Source organism: Bos grunniens, chromosome 23, assembly GCF_055505025.1.
Source record: "Bos grunniens cultivar Pamir isolate PY7600 chromosome 23, Bosgru_T2T1.0, whole genome shotgun sequence".
In the NCBI taxonomy this organism is placed as follows: Eukaryota; Metazoa; Chordata; class Mammalia; order Artiodactyla; family Bovidae; genus Bos; species Bos grunniens.
The window spans coordinates 16,519,568-16,544,216 of NC_141187.1; the positions used below are offsets into that span (position 1 = coordinate 16,519,568).

The 24,649-nt window shown below is 48.3% G+C and overlaps 1 protein-coding gene and 1 long non-coding RNA gene across 2 annotated transcripts; one reads left to right on the forward strand and one right to left on the reverse strand.

Annotated features, from left to right (window-relative positions):
• The first annotated feature begins 1,281 nt into the window (after positions 1–1,281).
• LOC147346773 (uncharacterized) lies at positions 1,282–9,641 on the forward strand. The gene is made up of 3 exons (XR_015152720.1): positions 1,282–1,818; positions 3,857–6,726; positions 7,176–9,641. It is a non-coding gene; the product is annotated as an uncharacterized LOC147346773 (long non-coding RNA).
• LOC147346774 (uncharacterized) lies at positions 9,104–9,975 on the reverse strand. The gene is made up of 2 exons (XM_086370712.1): positions 9,746–9,975; positions 9,104–9,641 (listed from the first exon to the last, which is right to left on the reverse strand). The coding sequence occupies exons 1-2, from the start codon at positions 9,823–9,825 to the stop codon at positions 9,119–9,121; spliced, it is 603 nt and encodes a 200-aa protein (XP_086226838.1). The 5' UTR covers positions 9,826–9,975; the 3' UTR covers positions 9,104–9,118.
• Positions 9,976–24,649: the final 14,674 nt, after the last annotated feature.

The following is a 24,649-nucleotide window of genomic DNA, read 5'->3' on the forward strand; positions in this document are numbered from 1 at the left end:
GAGCTCCTGGGCCCGCTTCTCGCCCAATCTCCGCAGAACTTTTCCCCCTCCCGCTTCCCTCGCTCAGCCTCTCTCGGGGCGGTCTCCGGGGACTGTCTCTCACATCCATTCTCCTTTCCTCCTTGATTTATGCTGCAGAGTGGAACGACCTTCCCTGACCTCATTTTCATGACGGCGCGAGCACACCCGGAGCCGGCTACGCACATTCCGGAGCAGGCGCGCGCCGACACACACACACACACACACACACACAAGTCACACACACACACACACACACACACACACACACACACACAAGTCCCCGGCTGCAGGACCCTGCCCATCTCTGAGTTCACACCATCTCTGAGTTCACACCAGCTCCGCCACTGTTCTGGGCACTGCCGGGGCTGTGGACGCTCAAAGGATATATCCTCATTAGCATCTGGCTTTGAATATCATTTGCATTTTATTCATTTCATGTCAAAACGCTCAGAACTCTTCCCCAGCCCGCACCTCTCCCCGGAGCTCGAGAGTCGTGGGCCTCCAGCCCGAGCCTCTTCCCGGTGGGCCTCACGTCTGCTGGCTGCAACCCCCCCCCCCCTTCACTCACCCTCGCCTGGACAGGGCACCGACCACCGTCCACCGCCCCGACGAACGAGACTAACGTCTCCTGAGCTCTTGACAAGTTCCAGGCCCAGCGCTAAGGGTTTATGTGAAGGAATTCATTTAGTCCTTACAACATCCCAAACCGCTAAGCACTACGTTATACTATTTGAGAACTAGGGAAACTGAGTCACAAAGACGGCTAACTCAAGGTCACGGAGCTAAAAAAAAAAATGAAGGAAGCGGAACTGAAACCCAAGGCGGCGGGACCCCAAAGCCAGAAAGCTTAACCACTTCGCCCGCCCCGCCTGGTGCAAGGTCAAAGCGAAGGTAATTGCGACAGGAGAAAGCAGGTTTTCCTACACAGAAGAAAGTCTTTCTCGGCTCCTCCGCGACCCTTCCCCCCAGTCGGCCGGGAGGGGACCCGGGCGCATTCCCCTGGCTGAGGCTTGCGCCTCCCCTCTCGTCGGGCCGCCCCCCCGGTCCTGACCCCCTTCCCAGCGAGGGCTCGGCCGGGTCCGGCCGCCGTGCTTTCGGGGTCGTCTGTCGGCGCTGGCTAGTTAAGAAAAATAAACAACGTTCCAAATGGAGGCGATTCCTTTCAACCCAAGCCCCGCCGCCTGCCAGAGAAATGCAAACAGCGGGGGACGGCCCGAGTCCGCCCGGGGCCCCGCGCCCGAGCTGCGGGTGGGAGGGCTGGGCCGCGTAACCCGAGACGCCGCGCCGGCTCCCCGCGCGCTGCCCTCCGCCTGCCCCTTCGCCCCTGACCCCGCCGGCGGCGTGCCCGGCCCGCGCCCGCCTTCCCCGGCGCCCCCCACCGGGCCGGGACCCCAGCCCGCCGTCCTCGGCGCCCCGAACTGCCTCCGCCCCCAGAGCCATCAGCTCCGGCCCCCAGCCCGACCCGCCACCCGGGGAATCCCAGCCGAGTCCCGCGCGGCCGCGTGGGCTCCCGGCAGCCACGGTCCCCTGTGGCGGCAGCGCGCCAGGCCTCAGTCCTATTGGATCATTAAACACCGAGAGGAAAATGGGCAGGGGTGTCAGAAAGCAGCCTAGCAAAGTATTGCCTAGTGAGTGGAGCAGCGTGGGGAGTGCTGCTTCCAGAAACGCCCCCCTCCCCATCCTGCGGTGCGCGACGGGAGAAGCTAAGGGTGCTACAGCAGGGTATGGCCACCCCGGGCCCGACGAAACCGGAGGGACGGCAAATGCTGGGACGGGCGCCCAGCCCAGGCCGACCAGGTGAGCATCGCTTCTCTCTTTCTCGGAGGCCTGGTTTTCCCCCAAGTCCTCTGCCTCTGGGGAAACCTGCGACCCGGACCACCAGGGGGAGCCGTCGGGCGAGCGAGGACGACTCCTCTCGCTTACAAACCGCCCTTCGAGGATACGGCGCCAGGTGTGCGGTCCACGCAGGACGCGACAGTGCCAACCTCATTTTTACTGCTGCGCGAGTGACTCTAGGGACTCGCCGTGGCTGGTATGCGACAAGGCGTCTCGAACAGTCCTCGGGGCCGGGCGCGAAGACTAGAGGGAGTCCTGGGACCCCGGTTCCACGGCCTCACCAGTTGGAGAAGAGGGGTCGCGGCGCCTCTAGGCCTGCCGGCCCCGCTCGTCAAAGTGGCCCCAGGGTTCGCCGGAGCCTCACCCCCTTGCGGCCACGTGGCCGGCGTCCTCCAGGCCACCGTTCGAGGGGCTCGGAGTGCCGAGGAGGGGCGGTGACGCACCCGCTTCCTTCGAATTCTTTCCGCGCAAAGCTGGGCGGAGCCGAGATCGGCGGGAAATAGCCAGAATCAGTCTCCTGTCTGCTTCGAGAGCGCCGGGGACAAGCGAAGACCGGGAACTCCACAGGCTTCCGGTCCCCTTTAGCCCCGACTCCTTCTCTCGGGACAAGAGTGTCTGTCTGTCGGTCTGTGTTGAGTGCGTTCTTTCCCTGCGTTCGCTTTCCGGCTCCAACTATTGGCCGGGTTGGGAGCGCAGGACTCTCCCCGGAGCAGTGCTCACGAACGTGCGCACTCGCGCGCACAGCCGCTCGCCCACCTTTCCAAGTAAGGGCCCAGGGTCCCTTGGCACCGCTGCGCCGCTAAGCTCATCGGCTGCCGCGGTTCAAACACCTCTCCAATTCCTGGCATCGACTGTCCCCTAGTCTCTTGACCCGAACTGCAATCAAACTCTCTAATGGTGCTGAGCCTGTCGTTTTGCCTCCTCGCAATACCCACCCCGCACACACGTAGACTCCGCATTAGAGATTTTCTCTCTCAATTTTTCTTGAAGGGGGCGACATGTGACACCGAGAAAATCTTTCTTCAAGGATTTCCTATCCGGGCTTCCAATGAGTTGGGTTTTTTTTTTTTTTTTTTTTTTTCCCCTCCCAATATAGTAAAGGGGAGGGGGAAAAGTTTAGAGTGTAGGGGAAAGGTAGCTATGAACAGCACCAACGCCATTTCTCCCCATCTCCCTAATTCGGTTCCTTTCCGCCAGCTGAAACCGAGCGATTCTACCAGGAAGGAATCCGTTCCTTTGGGGTGCTTCAAGAAGGGCTACTTTGGAGACGGGCGATAGATAAATCTGAGCGGCCTGAATTACCACCGCCGCCACCAGCACCACCACTCCGCCCAACCATTGCTCCACTCGGACCCTACAGTATAGACGCGACCTTAAAGAGCCCACTAAGGGAGCGGGTTTGCAAGCCCAGCTCCGAGTTCCTGGGGGCAGCGTTTGACACTCGGCCCTTCGCTCTCCTTCTCCCCCTCCCCCAGTCCGGTCTTCCACCCCACCCCCGATCCTCGCGTGGGACTCAGAGCTGATCCTGGGGTGAGGACGCGGCTGACAGTTAAATTGCAATGTAGGCCGAGGCAGGGGGTGGGGTGGGGAGAAAAAGGACTGTGTCTCTTTAACGGGCCCTGCAGACAAAGCGTCTACCCTCGGAGCGAGCGGAGTCGGGCGCAGCCGCGCGAAGACCTGTCAGCGCGTCTCCCGCGCTTGGGAGAGTTTGCAAAGTCATAATTATATCTCTTAACCTGTCTTGCTCTCTGCAGAAGAAGGTCCCATTATATTGAAATGAGATTATTAGCCATCAAATACTTTCTTTCTCGGGAGTTTTTTTTTTTTTTTTTAATTCAAATACCTTAACGACTTGGCAATTGCATTTTGATCAGATTTAGTTGGCGCCCCAGCCCGGCGCGGGAGCCAGGGCGGGAAGGCAAATGGTTGGAGAGGGAAGAGGGGGTGGCAGAAGAGTTTGCGAAGAGAAGCAAGCTCCTCTCTTTTATCCTTCTCTTAGGTCTCATCTACCTGGTGGACCTCTGGACCTGGGAAGGAGGTGTGAGATAAGAGAAGTTGGGGCAAGGTAGGGGAACACCTTCTATTCCCTCGGGATGGTCGAGCTTAAACCGCTTCGTGAAAATAGAAAGTGAATTTCAGGCGGGGCGGATGTGGACCGTGGAGCGGGGACCAGGATCAGGATGCGAAAGTCTGAGGGCTGCAGATAGGGACACCAGGTAAGGACCGAGGCTGCAGCTGGTGGTCTCGTGGGCTTAGCTGCTTCCGTTCGAGGTGGGCTCAAGCCTCCCGCTAGGATCCTAGTGGATGGAATTTCAGTAGGTAATAAGTGGGGTTTTGCTCTATGCCCAAAGGCTGTCTGGTTTTGCCGAATATTGTGAGCCCCTTGAGGGAGAAGCCCGTCTTGTTTCCAGACCCTGGAATTCCTGTCCCTACTGCCAGCAGGGCCTTCCCTCACCCCTCACCCCATCCTCTCCCTGGTCGGGGAGCTGGGGGCAGCGAAGTGGAAGATTTTCCAGACTCTAATTGTAAAGCCTCTCACTTTGACTTCCCCTTGCGAGAGGAGCAGCCAGGCTTGTGTTTTCTTTGGCTTTAGCCCAGACTCAAGGAAAATGTAGGGAGCAAGACAGCTCCCCAGTTCCCCTCCTCCCTATTCTCATGCTTCATATAGAATCCTGGTGGGTCCAATGGAGCATCTGGTTCCACCCCACAACCTCCCAGGTGAGCAGCTCTCCTCAAGTACTCAAATAGCAAAATGGGGATCTAGAATCCAAACACTTGGCTTCTAGACCAGGCTAGAACCACACCACCTTAGACCAGTCAACCCTTGTCTCTGAGCCTGTTTCTCCTTGTGCACAGTGAAGGCCTTGGACTTGAGATCTAAATGATCCCTTTCATCTCTGACTGTTTTATTTTCCTAAAAAGAAGGTTCTTATACAGGTGTGATCTTCTGGAAGATTCCAAGTAGACCATACCACTCTTCTCCTCCCATCTCTTCAAAACAGCACCCAGGGGCTGAGGCACATCGATTGTGCTTTAAAAGCCTCCAAATTCAAAAACTTTGAGATCCTTTCAGTATCCACTAAAGTTGAAGCATGACCCGTACCTATGCCCCAGCACTTCCATAGGTAAGCATTGCTGCAACAGAAAAGCATACTGGGTTTGCCAAAGGATATAGATCCACTAATGTTCATATAGTGCTCCTCACAATAGCTCCAAACTGGAAACTACCAAATGTTCATTAACAGTAAATAAACTGGTATACTCACACAATGGAACTCTCTCGAGAAAAGAGAAAGAACAAACTATTGCTATATAAACACCATGGATGGTTCTCACAGTGCTGGGCAGAAGAAGCCAAACCCAAAGGACACATACTCCTTGGTTCCCTTTATTAAAAGGACAAAAAGAGGCGAAATGAATCTCTGTTACCATAAGGCAAGATGGTAGTTAGTTCAAGAGAGGATGAAGTAATGGATGAAGTGGAAAGGAGTATGAGGGAGATGTCTGCGTTGATGATGATCTGATTCTGGAGCTGGTTACATACAGTGTGTTCAGTTTGCGAAAATTCATTGAGATGTGCAACTATGTTCAGTGCATTTTATGAATATTCTGAATATTTTATGAATATTATGAATATTTAAACCTTATATTGAACATTTCTTCTCCCCAATCCATGATCTTATCCACATACTCATGCCTTCTAATGCCTCAAACTCCATACTGGCAGGAAATCAATCCCTAAAGTTTATTTGGTTCTCCTGCCCTATGCTTGGCCCTGTGAAAAATACACAGGTGTATTTTAGTCCCTACCCTCAAAAGGTTTGCAGTTGAGTTTAGAGGCAGATGAATACATAGGAAACAAATGAGGAAATGACGTGTGGCATAGAGTAAATGGTTTATGAACGGGTGAGTTAGACAGCCTGAATTTGAATCCCACATCCACCACTTACTGCCTATGTGACCTTGGACAAATGACTTCATCTCTCTGGGCTCCCGTATCTGAATGATGAAGAGGACCACACATGTAATCTACATCTGGGTCTGGTGTGAGGATTCTACCAGATAGTCTGTGCAACAGCATGGGATAAGTGCTCCATAGATGTTAGATACTGTTCTCCCCTGCGATGGAGACAGCTCTGACTCACGCTGTTCAGAGTTCTGAGAACAGGGGGATGAATGTAAGTTGGAGGAGACAGGAAAGGCCTACTGTGGGAGAGACAGTTTGAACTGGGAGAGGTTGGTAAAAGAGGGGCTTTAGAAAGATCTTTTGGCATTGGCTGTCTATGAGTCGCACAGAGTCGGACACGACTGAAGCGACTTAGCAGCAGCAGCAGCAGCAGAGATATTTTTAGTAGTCACTAAAATGTGTGTGTGGTAGGTGGGCAGTGCTCCTAGTACCTAGAGCGTAGAGGTCAGAGATGCTTCTAAACATCCTCCCATACACAGGGCAGCCCTCATGACAAAGAATTATCTGGTCCAAAATGTTAATGGTGCCAAGGTTGAAAATCCTAATCTGGAGGGTAGAGAGGGTTTACTGGCAATGGGAAGGCATTCCAGCAGGAATAAGAAAGTCCTGATACAAACTGGGGCTGGACAGTATTGGGGGGTGTCCAGAAGTGCCCTCCAGTCTTCATCCCTCAGGCTGCAAGTTCCTCATCCACCTCCCAGATTTCAGAACTTCCTCACTGTTTAGAAGGCTCGTCCAGTTTCTTCGCTGCTCTTACAAGAAACTTGGATAAAGCAGAGCAGGTTCTCAGGAGATTTGCAAGCCCCTGAGTGTCACATCTCATTGGAACCACAATTGGAGGAAACCTCTGAGGTCTCAGGGGTCAGAAGGGGGAGGGACTTGTCCACCATCATGCAGCGCAGGTTGGTATGCTGGGAATTGACCCCAGAGCTCTATTTTTTAAATCAAAGGTTTTAATGATTGATTGATCTGACTGCACAGCATGGCATATGGGATCTTAGTTCCCTGACCAGGTATCGAACCCATGCCCCCTTCACTGGAAGCATAATGTCTCAACCACTGGACCACCAGGGAAGCCCATAGAGCTGTATTGTTGATGTACAACAAGTTAGCGGAGAAGGGACTGCAGAAATTGATTAATCTAGAAGTGGAAAATACGACACTTTTTAAAAGTCAGAAGGAGAGTTGGGACTGAACTTTGGAAGTGCCCAAGAGAATTATGTGATTCTCTAAGGGATAAGTATAATTCTGGGCTCTCAAACTATGCTTTATAGCCATAGGGTTTCAGAAAAGAGAAAATAGACATTGATTAATCAAAACTTTTCTTTCTTGGACTTGCCTGGTGGTACAGTAGATAAGAATCTACCTGCCAATGCAGAGGATGGGGGTTCAATCCCTGGTCTGGGAAGATTCCACATGCGGAGAAGCAGCTAAGCCTGTGTGCCCTAAAAGCAGCAAGCCACAACTACTGAAGCCCATGCGTCTAGAGCCTGTGCTCCACAAGAGAAGCCACCGCGGTGAGAAGTCCCAAGCTCTGCAACTAGAGAAAGCTGGAAGCATCAAAGACCCAGCACAACCAAACATGTTCAAAAATTCTTTCTTCAAGCAATTCCTATATGCCAGCTACTGTTCTTAACACTAGGGATACAGCACTGGACAAGAGAGGCAAAGCAAAACTTCATGGGGAGGGGGGTGGAGTGGGGAGGAGGAGGATAAATAAAACTGTATATAATGCAATGCCATACATTCAATTGAGCACCTACTTGGGTTAGCTATTCTTCATAAATATTTCCAATTTCACAAGAAGCTTTAAGGTAGAAATTCTTTTCCCCATTTAAGATGGAGAAACTGAGTCCCAGAGAAGGTCAGTGGTTTCCTCAGAATAGAGGGACTAATAAGTGGAAGATTCAGGATTGGAAATCAGATGACCAATTTATGATCGGCATTTACAGAGAACATCCTTAATCTGATAAAGACTGTCTGCAAACAAAACCTTAGAGCAATCATCTTATTTAATGATGAAATAGTGAAAGTTTCCTCCTTCAGATCAGTATAAGATACAGATATCCATTCACAACAATGTTCTGTTCAACATTATATTAGACGTATAAGACTTGGAAAGGGGAAAGATTGGAAAGAGGAAGGTCAAAATATTATTATTCATAGATGACATCATACATAATAAAATCCAGAAGAATCTACAAACTATAAGAATATGTGTACTTCATGAAGTCACTGAATACAAGTGATATACCTAGATAGATCTATACCAGCAGCAAAAAAAAAAAAAAGAAAAAGAAAATGATATTATAAAAACAGTACAATAGGCAAGTAATAGCTAAAGAAAATAAGGCTTCTTTTTGAAGTGATAAAATGTTTTAAAATTGATTGTGATGGTTACACATATTTATGAATATACTAAAAGCCATTGTACATTTTTAAATGGGTGAGTGTAGTATGTGAATTGGACTTCCCAAGTAGCGCAGTGGTAAAGAATCCGCTTGTCAGTGCTGGAGATGCAGCGGACATGGGTTTGATCCCTGGGTCAGGAAGATCCCCTGGAGGAGGAAATGGTAACCTATTCCAGTATTCTTGCCTGGTAAATCTCATAGAAAGAGGAGCCTGGTGGACTACAGTCCATGAGGTTGCAAAGAGTCAGACATAACTGAGCACTCATGTTGATCATCAGTATGTGAATTATATCTCAATAAAGCTGTTATTTAAAAAATTAAGGGTATTAAAGAGGCCTCCCATTCCTATAATACCCATCACCAATACTTAGAAAAATCCTGTATGAAAAAATAAAATTTTCAACAGCAACAAAACCATCCAGTGCCTAGGAATAAACCTAATGAAAACTGTATAAGGCCTCTACACTGAAACTATAAAATATTGTTGAGAGAATTTAAAGACCTAAATAAATGAAGTGATATAACCTGTTCATGAAGATTAATGATATCAGTTCTCACCAAACAGATCTGTAGATTCAATACAATTCCAATAAAAATCCCATCATCGTGTTTATGGAAATTGAACCCTGGTGGACCTGACTCCATGGCCCACCAAAACTGGACACAACAGAAAAAAATACAAGGGTCACAGTGTCCCCCATACACAGGGTTACAGGCAGACATAACTGAAAGACCATCAAGACCTTCAGTCATGGACCCACCAATCAGGACCCTAGAAAGCCCAATTTGGAATAGAGTGATAAAATATATTCTCAGTTAAAACAGATCCTTACTCTGCTTTCAGTAGTTATAAGAGAAAGACCATAACTGGCTAAATATATTTTTATTTAAAACAGAATGGTGGAGAGGACTGGGGTTTGTCACCCTCCACAGGTGACATCATTGGGGACAGGGCTTCCAGGCTGAGGCAGTGGCTCCCTTCCAGTGGGATATAGGTGTGCAGGGGCTCCTCTGGCCAGGACTTGGAGAGCGGGTTAAGAAATCTCTGAGGCCACATGCCCATGGGTACCAGCCTGCGTGGTGGTGTGGCACTGCAGGAAGCTCTTGACCTGTCCCCAGAGGCCAGCTGGGACTTGGCGTTCACCTGGGGCTTCAGAGAATTCTGGGAGGACTGAGACTTGAATGCAGTCCCCGGAAAAGACAGCGGCTTCCTTCCGGATGACAAGTTGGGGAGCGCCTGAGAGGCTGGGCGGGAGACGGGAGAGGGCCGAGGGTGCAGCACGGCCTTGGTCCTCAGGCTGCACCCGCAGAGGCAGGGCTCAGAGACGTGGGCCGCAGAGGGGCAGGGCCGACCCCCCAGGCTGCACTCTGCCTCCCATCCGAACTCCCTGGGGTGCTGGCCTTTCCTAAAAGGGGGAAATGTCGGATCAGTTGAGAAGAGACTCAGAGAAAGATTTTTTTTTTTTTTTAATGCAAGGACAGTGCTTCCCTGCCTCAGTACAATACTTACTCAGCCTCTTTCTGGGGCAAGTTCTCTTCCTGCAGGATCGAGGACCTAGAGACAGACTCTACCACAAGGGATCTCTTCATTTTCTCTGAAAAGAGGAGAAATTGAGAGCTGGCGGGGAGCGGGCTGAGGGCTCAGAATAGCCATGAGTCAGAGGAGGTTTCAATGAGGTGTGAGGATGAAGGACCGGGAGAAGCAGCGTGGGGCCTCCAGGCTGGAGGATTAGAATACCCCCAAACCCTCTCTCCCCACGCACACCTCTGGGAGGGGGAGCAGTCAGATTCACTATTGTACAGTCTGGAACTGGAAAATAGAAAGGTCTAACTGGGGAGAGAGGGGGATTCTCTTTTCCCACCTTCTGAAGTGTCTTTCCGAGTCCACAGAAGTCTGCTTGGTGTGCATCACTCAGGGCCCCTGTCCCTACTGTGATGTCACAGAAGGGTTCCAGCTGGTAAGGGCTGTGGACCCAGGTTCCCCCGGGAGCCAGGAAGTCCTGCCTCTTCCCCTGGCGGTACAGTAGGAGCATCCTTTCCAGAAACACTTCAGGCTCGTTCTGCACACACATTATCACGTGTCCTGCATGGGCACCTCACAGGAAGGCGTGCGGCTCTCTGGGCCTTGCAGTTTAGTTGCAGAGAAGCACACAGGACACCCTGTGGACCCCACTGGTGTGGACCCTGAAGCAAGAGTAATGGCACCAAGAGCTAATAAGGTCCGTTTCTGCAGGCTGGGGAGTCCTGAAAGCTCCCTGCTGGAGGACAAAGGCTGGAGTCTGCCTTAAGGATGTATGAGATGTGGGTGGAGGAACCCAGAAAAGGTGACGGGGATGAATGCAAAGCAGGGTCAGGAGCCAAGAAACCAGCTGGGCTTGGGCCATGGATTCACATTTTTTTTGTTTGTTTGTTTTTGGCCGTGCCACTCAGCACATAGGGTCTTAGTTCCTCAACCAGGGATCAAACCCACACCCCCTGCAGTGGAAGCGCAGTCTTTTTTTTATTATTATTTTATTTATTTATTTTTGGATGTACTGGGTCTTTGTTGCTGCATGGGCTTTTCTCTGGTTGTGGCGAGCAGGGGCTACTCTCTAGTCACGGTGTGAGGGCTTCTCATTGCAGTGGCTTCCCCTGTTGCGGAGCACAGACTCCAGGGTGCTCAGTTTCAGTAATCGCAGCACGTGGGCTTCAGCAGTTGTGGCTCCTGGTCTCTAGAGCGCAAGCTCAGTAGTTGGGGCACATGGACTTAGCTGCTCTGAGGCCTGTGGGATCTTCCTAGATCAGGGATCGAACCTGTGTCTCCTGCAGGTGGATTCTTTACCGCTGAGGAAGGGAAGCCCCGAAGCACAGTCTTAACCACTGGACCAACAGGGAAATCCCTGGATTCACATTTGTGGGAACCAGGCAATAAAAGGAGAGAAGAAGCAGCAGGGAACTCTAGTGGGGAAGCTCTTAAGTACCTAGGTGAGGACTGGGGACTCACTGAGGGTAATGGAACATGCGTGCTCAGTCGTGTCCAATTCTTTTGAGACCCCATGGACCATAGCTCACCAGGCTTCTCTGTCCATGGCATTCTCCAGGCAAGAATACTGGAGTGGGTTGCCATTTCCTTCTCTAGGGGATCTTCCCAACCCAGGGATCAAACCCATGTCTCTTACGTCTCCTGCACTGGCAGGCAGGTTCTTTACCACTAGCGCTACCTGGGAAGCCCAAGAATACTGGAGTGTGTTGCCATTTCCCTCTCCAGGGGATCTTCCCGACCCAGGGATTGAACCTGCATCTCCTGCATTGCAGGTGGGTTCTTTATGCTGAGCCACCTGGGAAGCCTCAGAGTAATGGAAAGCCTCTGGGAAATGAAGTGAACTAGAGGCAGGGTGCTCACAGGAAACAGATGGTGCACTCAAGTTCGGAGAATTGAAAGAAAGCTTGATAAAGGATGTATTTGTTTACTAGGGCTTCTATAATAAATTACCACAAACTGGACGCTAGAACTACAGAATTTTCCTTCGCTTTCTGTTTTGGAAGCCAGAAGTCTGAAATCAAGGTGTTGGCAAGATTAGTTCCTTCTGGAGACTCACAGAAAACTGTCACATGCCTCTCTTGCATCTTCTGGTGGTTGCAGACAGTCCCTGGCATTCCTTGGCTTGCAGCTGCATCACTCCACTCGCTGCCTCCATCATCACATGGCCTCCTTCCCTAGGTGTCTGTACATGGCCTTCTTACAAGGAAGGACACCAGCTTTTGGAGCTAGAATCTACCCCAAGTTGGTATGATCTTAACTAATTGCATCTGCAAAGACCCTCTTTCCAAAGGAAGTCACCTTCTGAGATTCTAGGTAGACATGAATCTAGGAGAGTGGGACAAGATTCAACTCAGCACAAAAGGACTATCATTTACAAAGGTATGGACAGATGTAGGGAAACCCCAAGGAATAGTGCAGCATCCAAGGCTATAAAAGGAGAGAACTGTAGGCACTTTTAAAGGCAAGGAGAAGGAATGTCAGACAGAGAGGCCACCTTGGACTTCCCACCAGGGAAGTCCAGTGGCTAGTACTCTGTGCTCCTAATGCAGGGAGCCCAGGTTCAATCCCTGGTCAGGGAACTCGATCCCACATGCCGCAACTTAGACCTGGCACAGCCAAATAAAAATAAACAAAAACAGAAGACCACCTTGAGAAGAGCTGTGAGTGTTGTTGGAGCCCAAACCAACCCTGTGGGGAGCACGGCAGGGCAGCACCTGCCGTGACCTCTCCCCACTCCCTCACACCTCAGTCATGCTTCCCACCCAACAGGAAGCCAGAGGCAAGGGGGCCATTGAGGCAGCCCCTACAGATCACCCTCCCAAGATGGCCAAGGGGTTCTGGAGAGGCAGACAGAAGCCAGCCAAGAGGTCACATAACACCAGCAAGGCCTTGACAGTCAGCAAGACGCGCTGACAGGAGGCAGACGAAGGCCCCACGAACGGCAAAGGTCTGGACAGAGACTGTGGGGTGATGGTCCCTCCCCAGCCCTCGAGCCTGGTGTTCTTTAGGCCCCAGTCATGCGGGTGAACCCTGGGTACCCATTTACATCAGGGAAGGAAGCCTTTGGGTAGAAGGATGGACCCCCGATCCTGGGAGAGGAAGTTTGATGGGGGCACTTAAGGCACCTGAGTCCGCACACTGGCCCAGGATCAAACTTAGACCTGGTCACACTAGTTGGCAGGCTCCCGTTTTTTTATTTTTGGCTGTGCTCGGTCTTTGTTGTGGCACACGGGTTTCTCTAGTTGGGGCACACAGGCTTAGCTGACCTGCAGCATGTGGCATCTTAGTTCCCTGAATTCACATCCCCTGTATTGGAAGGTAGATTTTTTACCGCTGGACCACCAAGGAAGTCTCAGGGTTTGAAACTTGAATTTGAACATTTTCAGGTGGGGCCTTCATGCTCATTTACCTTTAAGCCTCAACCATGCCTTCTTGTGCTGCCCAGGGCCCACCTTACTGCTGTCCATTGTGCACCCAGCCCCAGGAGGCATTTAAGTGTTCAGCCTCTACTTCAGGACACAGAGTGAAGAGGAGGAAATAGACTAGCCATTCAGGTTGAGGTTCCCCAGCCGTGCACCTCCCCTGCCGCAGACAGAGATACCCCAAGGAGGAGGGGATAGGTCCCTGCACATGGGGAGAGGCCAAGAGAGAGGATGGCCCAGCTGAGGGACTGGGGAAAGGGCGTCTTTTCAAAGAAATGTCTCCCAGGACGGCCTGGAGCCATTAGGGTACAGGCAAGAGCTAGTTTGTTGGGGTTTTTTTCCTCCATCCCTTTCCAGGGTTATTTATCAGATCAATTGCCACTTGGAAACATGGAGAGAGCTTGGATTTTTTGTTTCTGAAAACCTGGGTTTCTACACTCTCAGTCTGGCAAGGGCTGGGACAAATTCTCCAATACCACTGGGCCTTGGGTTCCCTTTCTATAAACAACGATGCTCATCTCATAGGGTTGCTATAAGGATGAGGTGAGCAAATTCTCTTTGCTGGCTATAAAACCAAGGGCAACGGTAGTCACTGTCTACTTGCTACCTGCACTTCCTTCTCTCCATCCTGTAGTTCACATCAATCATTCCACCAAAACTGGACAAGTCAAGGTCTCCAGTGACCTCCTCTTGGCCAGATTCAATGATCAGTTCTCAGTCCTCATTGTTATCAATGTATCTGGAGCATCTGGGGTTCCCTGTCTTCTTGAAATACTTTCTTCACATTTGCTCTAGAACATCAAGCACTCACGGTCATCCTCCTCCCTCCCTGGCTGCGCCCTTTCAGTCTCTCTTGCACTACCTTTTTCTCCTTCCTGACCTCCTAGAGAGTCAGTGTCCCAGAGCTCCATCCTCGGAGCCCCCTGCCCACAATCTACACACACATCCTTAGTCATTGGACTAGTTACCCTGGGCTGCACTAACAAAGTACCTTGTGGCTTTAAAAGCAGAGATGGGGTGGGGAGGGAGGTAAGAGAGGGGTTCAGAAGGGAGGGGACACATGTATGCCTATGGCCGATTCATGTTGATACACGGCAAAAAAAAAAAACACCACAATACTGTAAAGTAATTATCTTCCAATTAAAAAAAAATTTTTTAAAGGTATATTTTCTCATAGCTCTGGTAGCTAGAAGTCTATCAAGGCACCATGCTCCCTCCAAAGGCTCTAGGCAAGACCCTCTCCTTGTCTCTCCTGGCTTCTGGGGGTTGCCTGCAATCCTTGGCTTAAACAGCAAAACTCCAATCTCTGCCCCCATCTTCACATGGACATCTTCCGTCTTGTAAGTCTGTGTCCAAATTTTCCTCCTCTTAAAAGGACACCAGTCATTGGATTTGGGCCTCTCCTAATCCAGAATGACCTCACCTTAACTTCATTAAATGTTCAAAAACTTATTTGTAAATAAGATAAGATCACATTCACAGTTCATGGTGGACATAAATGGGGCCAGGCAAGGGGGAGATGCTATTCAACTCAGTATAGTGATCTCATGGTTTTGAATACCATCCATACATTTTCACTTTAACTTGTGCTGTGCTCAGTCATGCCTCACTCTTTGCAACCCTATGGACTGCAGCCCGCCAGGCTTCTTTGTCCATGGAATTTTCCAGGCAAGAATCCTCGAGTGGGTTGCCATTTCCTACTCCGGGGGATCTTTCCAGCCCAGAGATCGAACCCACATTTGTCTCTTACATCTCATGCATTGGCAGGTGGGTTCTTTACCACTAGCACCACCTTTATTAACTTCCAAATATACATCTCCAGCCCATACCTGGTGCCTGCTTTTCCTGCTTCATATCTCCTGCTCTCTCCACACCTCTGCTCACGTGCCAAGCCATCACTTTGGACCTACAGTGTCCTGAGTGAACTGTTCTGCAGCTGTGGTCCTCCACTTCCTCTGTAAATGGCAGACCCAAGAAAAATCAAACCAGAGTCCACCTGGTGAACAGCTCCCTAGACTGACCCTCCCACTCAACTCTGGACACCAGTGGCTGGGCTCCTGCACAGAAGATGAGAGAAGCATTCTCTAGCCAAATCAAATGACTCCACAGAAAAGACCAACAAACAGTGGATCTGGAACTTCCAATAAAAACAGCCACTGGCCACCTGATCAAGACATGTGAGCCCATAAGCCCACCAAGGCTTCCAATGAGAAACATCCAAAATTAAACAAGTATCTGAGAAAAGATTCAAACATTAAAGGAAAAATTAATAAAGGAGGAGGGAAGAAAGGAAATCATTTTAAAAAAGAGGGAATTATAGAAAGCAGAACGATTCAAAGAAATTATAATTTATAGCCTCAGAAAGATAATGGAAGACCCATGACATGAAAACAGGATGCAGAATTTATTTAAAAAAAAAAAAAAAAAGAAGGACTACCCTGGTGGTCCAGTGGCTAAGACTCCACACTTTCAATGCAGGAGGCTGGGGTTCAGTCTCTGGCCAGGGAACTAGATTGCACATGTTGCAACTAAGACCTGGAGCAGCCAAATAAATTTTTTGAAAAAGAAAGAAACATAAAAATGGTAGTCCAAATGTAAAAGTCAGGTTGATGATAAAGCCAATGAAATCTCCTCGAAAGTAGAACAAAAAGATAAAACAAGGGATAATAACGGAGGATAGATAAGAAAATTAAAGGATTAGTCCAGAGGATCAAAACTGACTGTTAGGAGAAATATAATGGAAAGGACTAAAAGGAAGAGGCAATGGCAGCAGGTTGTATTCATATTTTCTAAAGACGGCTGCAGTAGATCCTGTCTTACACACTTTTCTAGAATTTTGCCATACCCCATCAAGAGGTGGTGTCTAGCTCTCTTAACCTTGGCTCTTGAAAGGTTTTCCTGACTGTATTTACCAGTAGAGTATGGGGGAGGGCAGCCTGTGTGAATTCTAAAGCAAGGTCATCAAAGGTAATTCTCCTGCCACTTTGCTGCTGGAAGTATTGTTCTGGAGCCTTGAGCTGCCATGGAAGCCATCTGATTGCCCCAGGGCCACCATGCTGCAAGGAAGCCCAAGCTAGGCCATGTGGAGAGAGCATACAGCCTACCCTGAGAAGAGAGAGGGATGCCCAGTAAGGCCCCAGCTGCTCCAGTCCTCACTATTCCAGCTCCAACCACCATCAGACTGCAACCCCCTGAGACAGAACCATGTAGCTGAACTTTCCCCAGATCCATCAGAGGTTATAAAATGATTGTAATGACTTTAAATTACTAAGTTTTGGGGGTGATGAGTTACATGGCAATAGCTAACCAGTACATTGCCTAAGAGAAAATTTCCCGGATTAAAAGATATGATGAGTTGCCAGGTTTAAAAAGGCCCACTGAGGGTCCGGCAAAAGTAATGAAGCCATTCTAGGGCATACATGTGAAATTTCAGAGCAAAAATATTAAGTTAAAACATTTTTTTAATTTGTGGGAGTGAGGATTACACACAGCAGAGAACACAGAACAAGTACTGGTATGGCACTGAACTGCTTAGAGGAAACAACCCAAGTGACAAATCAATGGATGAGTCTTTGCTTGAGGTCGGATATGCCCTGTTAACAAATCCTAAAATTAACACAACACAAGTTTATTTTTTGCTCACATAATAGTCCTGGATGGATGTTCAGGCAATAGGCAGGCTCCCTCCCACGGGACCCAACTGTACCACAGGCTCCCTTCCCAAACTGTTTTGTGCCCTGGTCCCCTTTGGCTGTCTGGTGAAGCCTGGGGCCTCCTTCTCAGGATATTTTTTAATCTGTAAAACACAGCTCATAGCAGTAAAAACCAAACCAATTATATGGACATACAGTTATCAAAATACAAAAAGACAATCTGTGATGTAATAATTAATACGTGTTTCCATATTAATTCATTAGCTAATAAGACAATACAGTTAAAAGCACAGGTGATTTAATGCTGCGTTTATGGACTTCTCTGGTTTCCCAGTGGTTACGACTCCTCATTTCCAATGCAGAGTGCACAGGTTCGATCTCTGGTTGGGGAACTAAGATCCCACATGCTGCGTGGCACGGCCAAAAAATTTTTTTAAACTTGAAAATGAAGTTGCATTTATTTTTTAAAGACTTATTGATGGGAAGGCTGACAACATTTGTGGTCTGCATACCTCCCAATAGTAAGGAAAGTGAAGAATTCTTATTTGAATCATCTGGTTTTGCAAGCCTTTAAAAAAGAAAAAACAATGAAAACCACTCACCTCCCTTCACATATTAATTGACCAACAATGGCAGTCAGGGACCCCTGGAAAGCAACACAAATCTCTCTTTACCAATAAGAACGTGTGACTTCACTATTTGGTGGTTGAACTCCTCCTCCGCTCAGCGCTGGCCAGTTGTGTTACACGACTGTCAACAGGAAGGCTGCAATTACGTGCAATCCCGTGGCAGGTCTAATCAGTGCCGTAATTTCCAAGTGATGACTATAATGATATTTTGAGATATCTGCAAGAACTGTAATGTGATATGAAATTATCTGTGATTTCTACTGGGGACAAAATCATAAGCACTGATAATACTATTGGAGTTTGTCATCTACAGCCGTAATAAAAACGAAATGCTAAATATCAGTTCAAGGATAGGGAAAATAAAGACATACTTCCCTTATCCAAGTTCATAGACCCCCCACCCTGACTTTTGGGCCCTTGGACCCCAGGTTAGGACGCTTGCTCTGGAGCACTCTTTTTTCTTTGTTTTGGCTACACTGGGTCTTTGTTGCTGCATGCAGGCTTTCCCTCGCTGCCGTGAACAGAGGCTACTCTCTAGTTTTGGATATGGGCTTCTCACTGCGGTGGCTTCTCTTGTTGCAGAGCACGGGCTCTGGGCATGCAGGCTTCAGTAGGTGTGGTGCACAGGCTTAGTGGCCCAGAGGCATGTGGGATCTTCCTGGAGCAGGGATTGAACTTGTGTCCCCTGCACTGGCTGGTGAATTCTTAACCACTGAACCACCGGGGAAGTCCAGCCCTCATGTTCTGTCTATAGCCAACCAGTAGAAAGGAAGAGCATGCGAGGCTGCACACACGGGATAAGTCTGCACAGACCAAGCCTGAAATCGACACACATCATTTCCACTCATGTTCCACTGGAGACAATTTAGCCACGTGGCTCTGCCTTCCAACAAGGGGTCCTGGGAACTGTAACCCCATCTGTGTGCCCAGAAAGAAGAGAACGAGTCTGAGAGCCCAGCTAGGAGTCTCTTCCACAGTCAGCGGCATGCATGGCCTTCTTGCCACTCATAGAATGCACTCAGCCCCCTTCCAAGGGTATCAAAGCAAAGCCCCACCCAGCCTCTGCATTCTACTTCATGTCCACATCCTCTAGGCAACGTGGTCTTTCCTAACAAGTCTGATGGAATCTCTCTTGGTCCAAAGAATTAGGAACTGTGCTCCACCGTCCAACCCTGCACACACCCATTATATAGGATAATTGTGGTTAAGATTGTGAAACACACACTCCCTGGTCCATCACAATGGTGGAACACTGCTGGGATCCACAGCCTTGGCAATGGAGATGATTACCTCTCGGGAGCCTGCACCTTCTCTCTTTTGGACACTAACCATTGTCTTCCATTACCCCTGATCTGCACTCTGGGAAATTTTCCGTTATTTCCTGTGTTCACACCTGAAGTGGGCATTGGGAGGATTCCCTTTTTCGGGGTCTCACTGCTTTCACCACCCATGTGTTGTTTGTGGAAACTTGGGGATCCTATGTTGTTTTAAAGATTTTGGGGGGACTTCCCTGGTGGTCCAGTTAAGACTCCACCTTCGAATGCAGGGAGCATGGGTTTGGTCCCTGGTCAGGGAGCATGTGGCCAAAATTTTTAAATAATAATAAAAAATTAGGCTATGTTTGTGGTTTCCTTGGGAATTAAATTTCTTCTTTCAGACAGATTTCTGATCTGTTTGCTTCCCATTGGTTACATGTGCCGGTAACCACATCCAAGGTTTCCTAGACATGGTTCTTGCATCTATTTGTTTGTTTTTTGTCTCTTTGTCCTTATGCCAATTTCTAGCTGTCAAATTAATATCAGCTACTGTAAAGCCATCTGTAGCAAGAGGCTTATTAGAGAGACAATGTCCTTAACTTCATCCCACTACAGGGCTGAGCTCCTTTGTTTAACTGAGATGACTTCATGGTCTTTGTGACTTAAAGACTTATTCAGTCTTATTAACCAGCTCCTTCATTAGATCCAGAAACTGTTTCTTCAAATGTGAATCTCTACATGCTTTCCTGAGCTCATCTTTGGTGACAACCTAAGTGAAGTAAAAAAACTGACAACAAAGCCGGTCTGTAGTTTTTAACCTCTCGCACTGGAAGTACAGTCTCAGTAGAACATTAAATTATCTCTGGTATCAGTTTTATCAAGTGCTTTTGTCCCAGCACAAGCAATATCGCCTTCTCTCCATCCTGCTATATTTGTTTCCTCACACCTACCCCTAGACACTAGTTTTGTTTTTAGGATGGCATCACCCCACTTGTAGAATCAATTTCTGTACTAATTAGATACGACTGCATAACAAATAGACCTTAAAATTTCCCGGGTGTAATAGATTTTTAACACAATAGATGTTTATTTTTAGCTCATATCACATACCTGTGTGGTTGTTCAGGGCAGGACAGTTCTCCAGGTGGTTATTCAGGAACTGATACTCTTTTCATCTCTTGGTGTTTGCAAACCCATAGAATTTCATTTTCACCTCCTCTATCCACCTTGCCAGAAAGGAGAAGATTATGGAAGAGCATAACAGGTCTTCCTGTGGTCTGGAATTTTAATTTCCATGAGAGGGAATTTAACACCATGGCCGAACTTTCTTGCAAAGGAGGCTGGTGAATGCACTCCAACTGTGTGCCCAAGATTTTGGTGACTATGCCGTGGTTACTTTCAACCTAAGGCTTTCATCTCCAGACAATTTACCAAACATGTATTGAATATGTGGATGGCAAAAAGACATTTACAGACACACACAGTCCAAACAGTACATCTTCCAATAACCCTTTACCAGAAAGCTACCGGAGGATGTGCTCCACCAAGAAGAGAAAGTAAACCCAAAAAGAAGGCAACGCAGAATCCAGAAAACAGGGAATAACAATTGTCTTGATCTAGAGAGCCTTTAGTCCATATTGGAGCAGAAGTTTGGAAGGCTCCAGGAGATCTCTCTCCAATAAAACAGAAGAGTGGATCTGATAAATTACAGTGTGATAGAGTAGAAAAATAGAGAAGGCGATGGCACCCCACTCCAGTACTCTTGCCTGGAAAATCCCATGGATGGAGGAGTCTGGTGGGCTGCAGTCTATGGGGTCGTGAAGAGCTGGACACGACTGAGTGACTTCACTTTGACTTTTCACTTTCATACATTGGAGAAGGAAATGGCAACCCACTCCAGTGTTCTTGCCTGGAGAATCCCAGGGACGGGGGAGCCTGGTGGGCTGCTGTCTATGGGGTCACACAGAGTCGGACACGACTGAAGCAACTTAGCAGCAGCAGCAGCAGAGTAGAAAAATGTAATAAGGTATATCTTATAAAAAATTTGTTGGTGCTTTTTGTTGGACTTACAAAAAGTCCCTGGTCCTCCAGAGGTTAAGAATCTGCCTTCCAATGCAGGGAATGTGGATTCAGTTCAATCCCTGGTTAGGGAACTATGAGCACACAGGCCATGGGACAACCAACCCAGCACTCAGCAACGACAGATCCTGTGCACCACAACTAGAAAGAAGCCTGTTCGCCACAACAGAAGATCCTGCATGCTGCAGCTAAGACCTGCCACAGCCAAAAATAAATTCAAAAAAAATTTTTTAATTTGTTGAAAATTGAGATGTAATTAGTAGGATTTGGCAAAGGGGTATAAGTGGGCTAAACTCATAAGACATATATTAGTCAGGATGGACAGAGTTATTCTATAGTAACAACCCCAAAATCTAAATGGCATAACGTAACAGAAGTTTATGTCTTCCTCATATAGGTTGTCAGGGGGCTCCATAAGGTCATTCAGGGACTCAGTTAGTGGTTCTACCAAAGTGTAGCTACCCCCACCTGAACACATGGCACCCTAAAGAATGTATGAGCTTGTCCTGCCTCAGGAGTGATAGGCATCACTTCCTCTTACAGTCTCATTGGCCAGAAATAGTCACATGTCCCTCTTAATCGGAAGGAGACTCAGCAGTAGTCTTCTGCCAGCTCTGAAGGGGACGGAGGACTAGTAATGTTCATGAGGAGAAGTTCACAAAACAACCTAAGATCAGTGAAGCAAGGGACAGCCTTGGAGGCATACTACTTTAAATTAGGAAAGTAAATACCAGAACATGTTGAAAAGCTAAGAGGAAAAAGAAAAAAAGTTTGAGAACAGCACCTCTAGAGAGTCTGGCAAGTAACCGGCGTGGGGAGTGAAGCGCAGGAGACTGCTGGGTTGTGTCTGGGCCTCTAAGCATTTTCTGACTTTTTAAACTATCCACATGTATTGTTTTTACGAAACTATATGTACCTTTTAAACAAAACTTGCTTGAACAATAAAGATGGAATCCAGGGAGACTGTCACAAGCATACCCTCAGGAAACCCATCAGGAATCATAGCTGAGGTTAGTGTTGGATAACTGCTCAGTGGTGTACAGAATCCCAGTCTTCCCTGGTGGCCCCAGGGACACTGATGTGCCTTGGTCAAGCTCCTTCCCTGGGTCTGTCCCAGAGGACTTGAATTTGCTTAGAGAACCCAAGAGCTGTCTCACAGTCTCTTAGTCCTTCTTAGGCTGCAGCTCTTAACTCCCACTTACCTTCCACTCATCTACCCAGAGTCTTCTCCTTATGAAGATAAATGCAAAATACCAGTTGAAGGCTCTCACTCTCTCTCTTATCTATTAGCAAAACCCCATTGGCCCAAGGCTTCTCAGCTCATCCTGACACTTGCTTCTTTTTAACTTTATGAAAACCTTAAGTTAGGGCTCTAACCTATAGGCAGTTTATATTTCCCCCCTTTTTGTCCTTGTTACATGTTCGTCTTAACCACCTTAGCAGTGTCCTGTTCACACCACAGCATCCCTGGGGACACCCTGCCCTCCACCAAGTCAGTTCTTTGTATGTCTTCTCATTTCCTTCCACACGATGGCCAGAGAGAACGTCAATGAAGAGCATTTGATCATGGCATCCTTCATAACTCCTCTTTGTCTTAGCAAAATATGCTGACCCTTTCCAACCCGTTCCCACCCTGCCCCCTTTCCAGCCTCATCCTTCCCTGCCCCCATGTTCAGGTGCTCCAGCCGCACCCCCTCCACTTGCTATTTCCAGAACTGCCAGGAATCTTGGGCCTCCATCTTGGCTCCTGCCAGGCTTCCTACCCGGAATGCCTTTCCCCCACTGCGTGCATCTCTCCCAGACTCCAGGCAGTGATGGAGGAAGGGAAAGAGACTCATTAGAATGGGTGATGTGAGTTCAACAGCCACTTAGTAATCCTAACGTTGGGAAAGTCACTCAACTTCTCAGAACCTCAGTTTCTCAGCTGATATGAGGGTTTGTCTGGATTATCTTTAACATCTCATTCTTGTCCAGTACTAACCACCTCCCCTGAATTGTAATTACACTGAATTATAATTTAGTTTTTAAGAGCATAAATTCTGGAGCTAGAGACAAACAGCTTGGGTTCAAATCCTAGTTCTGCCAATTACTAGCTGTGTGACCTTGAACAAGTTCCTAATCCACTCCGTACCTCATTTTGTCACTACTTAATGGGGGATAGTAATAGTAATGGGCTTACCAGGTGGCTCAGTGGTCAAGTATCCACCTGCCAATGCAGGAGCCGCAGGAGATGTGGGGTTGATCCCTGGGTCAGAAAGATCACCTGGAGGAGGAAATGGCAACCTACTCCAGTATTCTTGCCTGGAGAATCCCAGGGATAGAGGAGCCTGGCAGGACTGGGGTCACAAAGAGTCAGACACGAATGAGGGACTGAGCACACACGTATGCACCTCAAAGCTAACAAGTTCAAGTAATAGTGGTGTCATAGTGTTGTGAGAAGTAAATGGTACATATATTACACACACTCATAGGTTGTGATACATATGAAGTGGTTTGTAACAGCTCTAATAAACTCGTAATTATTATCATTAGTCTCCTCCACCAAACTGAGCCATCTGAGAAAGCAAAGCCACATCCCCTTTCTCTTCTAAATCCCTATTGCCTAGGATTTCACCCAGCATGTATAAAAATCTCAGTCATTTTTTTCCCAATGAAAGATGGAGAGAATTGGAATAAACTGTCATTGCATCGTTTGAGTTAGGTTTCAAGAGCTTTGCCTAAACTCCCACTAAATTTTTTAGTGGGGAAAATCATCCCACTAAATCACGTCTGGCCTTTCCCCCAACATTTGGAAGACTTGAGGGTAGAGGTTTGGGGGGAATTTGTTGTAGTTGGGAGGAATGGAGCTCTTTTTAAGCTTGCAGGGGACAGTTTCTACCTCTGAGACTTTTAGAGGTATAAAAGTCTAGGGAAAAAGAGATTTAAAAAATACATCCCCAGAGGGCTGGGAGGAGTTGTACCCAGGGGCTCCCAGGAGGTGGAAGTCAGCCCTCTTTGGGAAAACCCAAGCAGCACTGGGCCTTCCTTAAATGTACAAAAGGCAAGTGATTTCTTCACTCCAGGCCACTATCCAGAGATGAGAACACTGGAAAGGGAGCAGGGGAGGAGAGTCCCTGAGTTCCCCCTGGGAGCCTCAAAAGCATCATCCATTCAGAGGTGGTAAAAGCTGTAGCTGCTAAAGGTCATTCAAGTCCAGGTCTGAACCAAAGGGAATGAGTGACAAGGGACAGAGCAGAGCTGGGGAATTGATTAGAGAGGACCCAGAAAGGCAGAGGGAAGGGACAGGTCCCCAGAAAGCCCGGGGTAGGGAGGTGAGTAATTCAAACTGAGCCAGTACCTCTGCCCATCATCGCTATTGCAAGTTATTTAATAAAGAGCCGCCAAAGTGACTGCAATTTCATTGCTAATGTCCCCATGCCTCACAGTTCTGCATCTTAACCTCATTGCTGGGGCTCCCAAGGCTTCCTACCCACCCCTGCCTCCCCAGCCCAGTGTCCCCCTGCAGCCACTGGGGCGGAGCATCTCATTTTGCTAGGATGTCATCCATTTATCAAAGGACAGGATTAGCCCCCCTCCTCCATATTCAGGAGGCAGAACCTTCCTCTTTCTAATTTCAACTTGGCAACAGCTTAGGTTATTAACCTACTGAAATATCCTCCAGGGTCTCCCTCTCACACCACGCTCCTCCCCCCATGTTTTCCCAGCATTCACTCTCTGAGTCTCTTTTTCTCCAGGGCTGTGAAACTTAAACTTTTTTTCATTTTCAGATCTTTATGTGCGGATAAAAGACGACATCCCTCTGCCCATTCCTATCTGATGCTAGATGGAGATGCAGGGCATCAGTGGTGAGTGG